Genomic DNA, 9,324 nt, shown 5'->3' with positions numbered 1-9,324 from the left:
GTCACGTTTGTAGGCCTCTTGCTCGCACACGCTTTTCAGTTCTGGCCACAAACGTTCTATAGGATTGACGTCAGGGCTTGTCCGAGGTCACGTGCCGAAATACCTTGACGTTGTGTATGTCCTCTAAGCCCATTAGTCGCCGACAACTTTGTGGGAAGTATGTTCGCGTTCATTGTGTCCATTTGGGTAAGGACCATTGCCGACCAAGCTTTAGACTTCGCTGATGATGTCTGGATGTGGTGGTTCAAGAAGTGCCACATGAAGTTCCCCCCCGTCATGACTTCGCCATCTATTTTTGAGCAGTGCACTGCATCCCTCCGTGCCAGCAAAGCACCCCCACATCATGATGCATGTCCACCACCGTAGCTTGCATTGGTTGGGATGTCGTATCTTCGGCGTGTGCACGGCCTCCCTTTTTCCGTCAACACCATACGACATGGTTCATTATGGCAAACATTCTATTTTGTTTCATCAAGACCAGAGGGTTTCCTCCAAAAAGTCGACTCTTTGTCCCCCATGTGCATGTTAGCAAACCGGTAGTGTCTAGCTTTTTATTGGCGAAGTTTATGGAAGCAGTGCGCTTCTTCCTTGCTGAATGGCCTTTTCAGGTTAATGTCATTAGGAAATCGTTTTACTGACTGGAGTATAGATACTTTGTAACCCCGTTTTCCTCCATGCATCTTGCACAAGCGTCCCTTTGCTGTTGTTCCTGGGGGATTTTGATTTGCATTTCTGCCGCGGACGCCAAAGTTTAGCATATCCCCACTTCTCAGGGAGAACCACCCCTGCCTCCGCTTCCACTGAAGGCCGACCGGTGTTGTCATTTGTCCGCGATGAATAGCTACACTAGTCTGTGTATTCGGTCAGACCCAGTGGACGGAGGAAGGTTTGGAGACGAGGGAACTGCGTGAACAGCCAAAACGCTCGGCGGAACCGTGAGGCCACGCATTATTACCTAAGTGTACCAGTAAGATTAACAGCAAGCTGCTCACAGGCTGGGGGAAGGAATTCAACTGACACTTTCGAATGTTTAGGTTGGGGGTCAGGCGGGGCCTGCTTTAGGAAATTGCAACTGCCACTACAATGTTGAATCACATATTGCAACTCGGCTACCGAGCACACGCGCAAGCCGCACGGCTCGTAGTCTCTGCAGCTGCACCACGACTTCGGACAGAGCGAACTGGAGAATGACAGAGAAAGGAGGGCTATTTTGATCTACTTACGTCTACAAACGACCGACCAGAAAAACATGGAATACAGTTGTAGCAGTTCAAAGGTTGAGAGTAGTCGGAGTGGAGAATGAGAGACCATCGTAAGCTAGATACGGCTAGGGCTGCAACACTAGAGACTAACTCTGTGTTAATTTATGCAGGATTGTTCTGTCACTGTCTGTCACTATCACATTGGAAATATCGAAACTTCAAGTGTTCAATATAACTCTCGTTGACTACTTTTTGAAGTCGGACCATGAATTGATAAAAGAACGCTGCTGTCACTGAAGTAGTCTGTCACTTCTATCCCGTTATCGTGCCAGAGGAAGATGAGAGGACCTATTCAGATGAAGTGAGGGAAATATAGGTATTAAACCGTCTCAGTCGATCTACTTCGTATCTTCCAACATGTTCCCTTCTTGTGTCATCTCACTTCTCCCATGGTGTGGTATCGCTTTTGAAATGCTGCTATATAAAAACCCCGTTGCTGCTTTAAAACTTGGTCCAACCCCCTGTGTTTGTTGTTTTCTCACAGTGTTTAGAAGGGTATCCGAGCTCTACAGCATACCATAATTCATACTCTCCTCTACTGTGTTACCGTTCTTGTTCCTCCACAAGGGATGGCAGTTAAAGAGTACACATGTCATTCTGAGACGGCATGGCAATTATTAGGCTACCACAGTCAAGCAACACAGATCCCTTGAAAATGCAGACATTGTTAAGTCTGACACGATTCTAAAATTAAAAATTTAATATCACGAAGCTCCGAGTCAGTCCCTCCATCTGTGGTTGCCACGACTGGCTCTTATTCCTTATTTGGTTGCACGTGCGGCCCTGGTCAAAACGTAAATGCTCCGTGTAGGGATGGTGCCATTGCAGGTTAGTACTATCTACTGCTGATTGCAAACTTTCGGCCGAGGGCCCTGCACTTGGCGAGGTCATTGATCTAATAAAAACCTTAGCGATTGATTCTAGCTTTTGAGTAGGCGACGGACATGTTTTGCTTCACAGTCACTAAGTAATAGTACGGCGTAGGCTTCAAAAGTGCGCATTTCGTTCCATCCCCAGGACCCCTCCCATATAAATAATATGTAAAAAAATGACCAAAAAAGTGCCCTTTAAAGGCATGCGTCTGTCCCTCTGTGACTATAGAAAGTGTGTCGTGTGTTGTGTGGTGTGCGTGTGTGTGACTGGACCGTGCCCGCGCCTGTGTGTGTCAATTGGTGCCCGCCGTTTGTGTGATGTGTGCATGTCCAAATGTGTATGCATGTGTTGTGTGTGCTACTATTGTGTGTGTGTGCTGTGTGTGGTGTTGTGTGGTGTGTGTGTGTGTGTGTGTGTGTGTGTGTGTGTGTGTGTGTGTGTGATTGTGTTGTGTGTGTAGTGTGTGTGTGTGCTGTGTGTGGTTGTGTTGTCGTTTTGGTGTGTGTTTTGTGAGCGTTCTGACTCTGGTGATGTGTATATAGACCACTCGGGTTCTGACTCAACTATAAGTGTGTGGTAGTGTGCTGGTGTGAGCGGTCGCGCCGGTGTGTGCTGGTGTGTGTGTGTGACTGCCTAACGCTACAAAGGATGGTAACAGCCGACCAGCCTCGTTCGGCTTTTGCGCTGTACAATTGAGAGAGATCTGGGGGCCATCGTGCTCGATACATGGAACCATTTCGCATATTTAAAATGTGGTTTACTGGAGTTATTGTCGCAATCATCCTCCTGCGGTGATGTGGTTTCAGTTCAGCCTTTTTACAACATACACTTATGCTTTAATCACAACCACTGATTGTTTTTCTCCCTATGTGAGAAGTTAAGGAACATGAACACAACCTATCCTGAAAATGTACTTTTTTTGCGCTTTGTAAGGTTTCCAATACTGCAATTTGTATTCTTTTGGATTTTTTTTTAGTATTTGTGCTTTATCCCCATAAATAGATAATTTTTTCTTACCGTTATTTGTATATTTCTCAGTAAGCTTAGACAGGCGAGCTGTTTATCCTAGACAACAAAAACACGTAAATAACGAAGAGAGAGAACAGAGAGACAGAGAGACGGAAGAATATGATAGCAGAAAAGAGAGGTGATTAGAGAAGGGAAGAGAGAGAGGCAGGAGTTATGACCCCCGTGTGGCGATGCCATGTCATTAGTTTTGAGATCAGTTTATAACTAGTGCAGAGACACGAGCTCAGAGACCTAGAGATGTGTATGGATACCCGAACGACCGTGTACATTCAGGGACCATTTGGAGGTAGCTCCGCCGAGGAAATTGTGATGAAGGCAGAGTTGTGGGAGGCATCTACAATTTTTTCCTTGGAGGAGAGGACAGGTCCTTGCTCGTGTTTTCTGGATTTTCCCCAATAGTATTGAGCCAAAAAGGACCCTGGAGGATTTGAATGTTCCGGCCTTTAGAGACCCAGAAATTACAGTACCCCGCACGAGACCAGAGATGCTAGATCGAGACTCCATGCATCAGTTTAGACCTAAGACGGAGAGAAAGTAAATGGATTCGAGAAAGTATTATAAGAGATAGGAGACTTTAAGCCCTAGAGAGATAGGAGAATGCAAGGTGGAGAGATGTGGTTGAAGAATGTAGGAGGAGGTGATGGGACTGAGAGAAGAAAGAGGACCCGAGACAGGACAGGAGTGAGATAGTCCAAGGGAGAGAGAGGGTGGGGGAGACCAGCCGAGCGATTGAGCGATCAGTCAGCCAATGTATAGAGGAAATGGAGAACTGGCGACGGAGTGCTGGAAAAAAGAGAATGGATTGCGGAGAGCAGAGATGCGAGGAGAAGAAAAGAGAAAGAGATCGAGAGAGACTGCATAGTAGGAGACGGAGAACGACAGAGACAGAGACAGCAGACAGAGATAGAGATGAGAGAGAGAGAGTGAGAGAGACGAGCGAGAGACGAGATGAGAGAGAAGGAAGATGAGCATGCACTAGGCGCATTGACACGCGATGAGAGAGGCGAAGAACGAAGATACTGCGAGAAGAGACGGAGCACGAGTTGCTGTATGTGGATAAGACCGCAGGCCTATGAGTGATGCTAAGCAATAGAAGAATGAGAAGGACAGCCTCTGAGTTAATCCTCTGTCATCTTCTCTACTCAGTGACGGGTATAGGCGCGCATAACTTTTCTACTTAGGCCTATTGCTTTGCTTTACGTTTACCTTGTGTTGGTCCATTTGTATTGCTCTGCTTTATTTTCTTGCGTGTTGCTTGTCATTCTTGACATTTTACGTTCTAAGATATGTGAGTAGTGTCCAAGGCAAGTTAATTGGTCTGAGAAGATTATTAGAAATATGGGTGATCTACTGACTACACATCTAAGAAATATGATGACGAGAACAGAACAACCTAGCAGCATACCTCCTCAGCGTCCTTTGCTTCCTGATGACTACAGGCGTTGTGGCTTAACACCCGAAGAGTAGGTTGCAGGCCTATCCCCTCTACAAAATGGCTATTTGAACAGAAAAATGTGCTGTGTACGACTCATCAGGGGGCTTAAAGTTTACGGACTATAATATTTGTTTTACTACTAATCTGACCAACATTCGCGGAAACGTTTGGCTAATGATGTGTTTTTAGAAGATTCAGAGTCACAAAATAGACATGGCATATCACATTTGTGATATCGGCGTCTGCTATCTTTGAGCATGCGACTTTCTCAAATAATGTCAATTAGCCTATCAGAAGCTTCTAAAGCCATGACATCATTTTCTGGAATTTTCCAAGCTGTTTAAAGGCACAGTCAACTTAGTGTATGTAAACTTCTGACCCAATGCAATTGTGAGACAGTGAATTATAAGTGAAATAATCTGTCTGTAAACAATTGTTGGAAAAATTACTTGTGTCATGCACGAAGTAGATGTCCTAACCAACTTGCCAAAACTATAGTTTGTTAACAAGAAATGTATGGAGTGGTTGAAAAACGAGTTTTAATGACTCCAACTTAAGTGTATGTAAACTTCCCGACTTCAACTGTATACCCTTTTCACACTATTGCACCGGCCCAAACTGTACTGTGCTGACTCTGACTTTCTTCCCACATTGTCCTTTCCAACACAGTTCTGGCCATTATGGTGGATGCGTAACCTGGGGCATGTTCAGCAGGACGCAACGTTCAGATAGAAAAAAGCTATGTAGAACAGTCATGTTTTTCTACATGCCTCTCTGACATGTAGAATAAGGAATCACGCCGGCTCTATTTGTAGCATTTCTATCTGCAACGTTCAACAACGTTTGGCTACTGAATGTGGCAGCTCAGCTGTGCTTGGCTCAGTAGTGGGGTATTACAGTACACTCCTCAAATATCCCTTCAAAAACAGCCTGTAAATGGAACCTCAATGGGACACCCCCCTCAGCTCCTCTCCCGTCTCCTGGGTTTGTTCCATTGAGGTTCCTATGTTTTATTGCTTTCAACGTGCACTTAGCTAAAATTCAGGCTGCCGTGTTAGCAGTTTCCATGGGAACCTTTTAAAGGCAAATGGAGGGTTTGGTTGAAACTAAAGAGAGTGGGTCCCTTTGGATGAGAAGCTGTAGCCTGCGCTGTGAGGATGAAAGTTCCCATGTCAGAAGTCTTAGGATTTGAGAACAGATTTGTGGTGTATTTAACAGGGTGGCTGTTAATGTCATCTCAATTCAGTCAATTCAGGAGGTGAATTGACATTTGAAAGCGTCCTCAGTAAAAACAATGGTTCATTTTTGTTGACTTGAATTAAAACGGGAATTGACCCCAAGCCAGTTGTACCACTCCCGTGGGGATGAGTGAGGTGAATCCTCTGTTTACCTCACAGAATCCTCACATTGCTTCCTCGTCCATGCCTTGCACCCCACCGCATGTGAAGGACAACACTCATTTCAGGAAGGTTTCTATCTGTGTTTGTTTGTTCTCTACAGGTGAAGTATAAGACCAACCAGAACCAGGTGATCGAGGGATCCGTGGACCTGCCCAACCTACTACAGCTGAAACACGCTCTACACGCCAGCAAGCTGCAGAGCAACGTAATGTTTCCCTCTCCCTGATACAGATCAGAACGTCTAGTAACCCTCCTAGAGAGCCGCTGGATATGCACTGTGCAGGCTTTTGATCCAGCCCAGCTCTAACATACACCTGTCCTCTGTCTATTCAGGTAGAGTACAAGAAGAAGTACGAGCAGTCTAAGGGACACTACCATATAGCACTGGACACAGCAGAACAGCTCCACCACAGGGAGAATGCGGTACTGCACAGCCAGGTGGGTATAGTAAGAGACTCCTCACGCTGTGGTCTATACTACCATGGGGTTTACTGAAACAATGTTTCAATGCTGAGGGTCAAAACATCTAAATGAGCCTGAGGTGGAACGGCGTGGATCTCCAGTATGATCTCCTGGATGTTTTTTTAAAAGATAACTGGCCTGTGTGGCTCTGTTGGATAAGCGGGGCCTTAGCAGCAAGGTTGTAGGTTCACCTCCTGCAGTGATCACATACACACACAAAAAATGTATGCACTCACTGTACTGTAAGGTACATATATTATAACTCCCACGCACGTTATTGATCGTCAATATGTCTGCCTCTTGTGGTTTAATGGATGTGCTTCCCTAACAGGTGAAATACAAGGAAGAGTATGAGAGAAACAAAGGCAAGTCCCAGATGGAGTTTGTGGACACACAGTCTTACAGAGTGTCCAAGGAGGCTCAGAAAATGCAAAGTGAGGTGGGTGACACACCTGCCTTTACTGTAATGATGTAGCATGCTGAAGTGAGTGTGTGTGTGGTGTTGTGTGGTGTGTGTGTGTGTGTAGTGTGTGTGTGTGTGTGTGTGTGTGTGTGTGTTGTGTGTGGTGTGTGTGTGTGTGTGTGTGTGTGTGTGTGTGTGTGTTGTGTGCGTGCGTGCGTGCGTGCGTGCGTGCGTGCGTGCGTGCGTGCGTGCGTGCGTGCGTGGTGCGTGCGTGCGTGCGTGCGTGAGTGCGTGTATGACAGAAGGATGATGGCGTACCTTTTTCTTCCCACTGACATCAGAAGAGAGTACAGGAAAAGATATGTGGCCACATCCTGGGGAAGGCCCTAGTGACGTTGACTGACCCCTGGATACCTGACTGCCCGCTGCGAACGTCCTGAGTGAGGTCTGTGCAACATAGCCCTCTTGATATTTTAAAGGGTATTTCATTTCAAAATCAAATGTTCTATACTTCAAATGTGGTCTTAAGTCTATGGTCTGAGTCCATTTGCCATCTGCTGATATGCACCATCTACACATAATTCAGTTAGAATTGAAAAACATTTGTTGATTGGGAATTCCATTCTAGTAATGATATTTATATGGCTGGTGCCTACAGAAGGAGTACAAGGAGGGAGACTGGAGTGAAGGGGAGGGGGCTCTCAGGTGGGATTGGAGGACACACCAGACCTCATTACGGGCTAAAAAGCAGCCACATCCTCAATGAGGTACAGTTTTGATCTCTATACTATCTTTCACTTTCACAGTTTTTTATTCTTGGATTTTTACACACACACTTTTGTGATGCACAATATCACACCATCATTCATTATGGAGAATTAAGCAGTGTTTGAATCTTTCCCTCTAGAAAGAGTAAGGAAGCTGCAGAATGACATCATGGGTAAGATGGAGATAGCAGTCGGTGACGTGTTTGGAGATGCAGAGCAGAGGCCACAGATTAACAGCCAGTGGCCAGAATAGTACAGCGTAGCACCCATCTTATTACCAGCCAGGCCCATACAGGTAGCCAGTAGGCCCAACCATACCAATAGTTACAGCCAGAGGGCCAACATACGCTAGTTAACCAGCAGGCACTAACGGTAAAGCCATTAGCCATACCGCCTAGTTAACCAGCCAGGTAAGGGCCCAACCAACCAACCCTATTTAAAGTTACCGCAGGTAGGCAACCCCATACCGCTAGTATAAGCAAGGTGGCGCCAACCCGCACCACGTAGTTAAGCCACGACCAGTTAGGGCCAACCCCATACATAGTTAACAGCAGGTAGGGCCCAACCCAATACCTATTACACAGTATCAACAACCGCTAGGTACCGCAGGGCACAGATACCCTGTTTAACCAGCCAGGTAAGGGCCCCACCCATACCACTAGTATAACCGCAGGTAGGGCCAACCATACCTAGTTAACCAGTGGGCCAACCTACCAATATACCAGCCAGGTAGGGCCCAACCCATACGCAGTAGTAACCAGCTAGGTTAGTGGCACCATGCAACCACTAGTTAGGCCAGCCAGGTAGGGGCCACCCATACATAGTTAACCCAGCTAGGTAGCGCAACCCATCCACTAGTTAACCAGCAGGTAGGGCAACTCAGTACCAACTAGTTAAAACGCATGTAGCGCCAACCCATTACGGCCATATAACAGCTAGGTAGCGCCAACAACATACACTAGTTAACACTAGTAGGTGGCAGCCACTCATCCTACAGCTAGTTTACAACCACAGTTAAAAGCTGTAGGGGCCCAACCCATACCTAGTTAACCAGCAGGTAGGGCCAACCCATCCAACTAGTTAACCAGCGCAGGTCAGTAGGGCCCAACCCATACCAAGTTAACAGCTAGGTAGGGCCAACCCATACCACTAGTTAACCAGCCAGTGGTCGGACCCATACCACTAAGTTAACCAGCCAGGTAGGGCCCAACCCATACCGCATAGTTAACCAGCAGGTAGGGCAACCCATACCACTAGTTAACCAGCCAGGTATGGGCCACCCAATACACTAGTTAACCAGCCAGTAGGGCCCACCATACCATAGTTAACCAGCCAGGTAGGCGCCAACCATAGCAGTTAACAGTAGTGCACAATCTAAGTTACCAGCCAGGTAGGGCCAACCCATACACTAGTTAACCACCCCCCCAGGTTGGGCGCAACCGTACGATAGTTAACCAGCAGGTAAGGGCCCAACCATAACTAGTTTAACGCAGAGATAGGCAACCATACCATAGTTAACAGCAGGTGGGCCAAACCCATAACCGTAGTTAACCAGCAGGTAGGGCATACATACTCCTAGTTTACCGCGGTAGGGCCCACGCATACCGCTAGTTAACGCTGGTAGGGCACCACCATACGCACTAGTTAACAGCCAGGTAGGGCACCCTACACTAGTTAACCAGACAGGTAGGGC

At 46.7% G+C, this 9,324-nt stretch overlaps 1 protein-coding gene across 1 annotated transcript in view; it reads left to right on the top strand.

Annotated features, from left to right (window-relative positions):
* Positions 1 to 9,324, top strand: part of LOC111953535 (nebulette) — a 43,802-nt gene that overhangs the window by 24,251 nt on the left and 10,227 nt on the right. Inside the window, exons 26-28 of the mRNA XM_070435667.1 lie at positions 6,100 to 6,204; positions 6,333 to 6,437; positions 6,793 to 6,900. Of these exons, the coding sequence (XP_070291768.1) occupies positions 6,100 to 6,204; positions 6,333 to 6,437; positions 6,793 to 6,900 (318 nt within the window). The remainder of the gene's footprint in view (positions 1 to 6,099; positions 6,205 to 6,332; positions 6,438 to 6,792; positions 6,901 to 9,324) is intronic.

Source organism: Salvelinus sp. IW2-2015, linkage group LG27 (assembly GCF_002910315.2).
Source record: "Salvelinus sp. IW2-2015 linkage group LG27, ASM291031v2, whole genome shotgun sequence".
NCBI classification, from domain to species: Eukaryota; Metazoa; Chordata; class Actinopteri; order Salmoniformes; family Salmonidae; genus Salvelinus; species Salvelinus sp. IW2-2015.
Note: the sequence above shows the minus strand (reverse complement) of the source record. Positions and strands in the feature narration are given on the sequence as shown.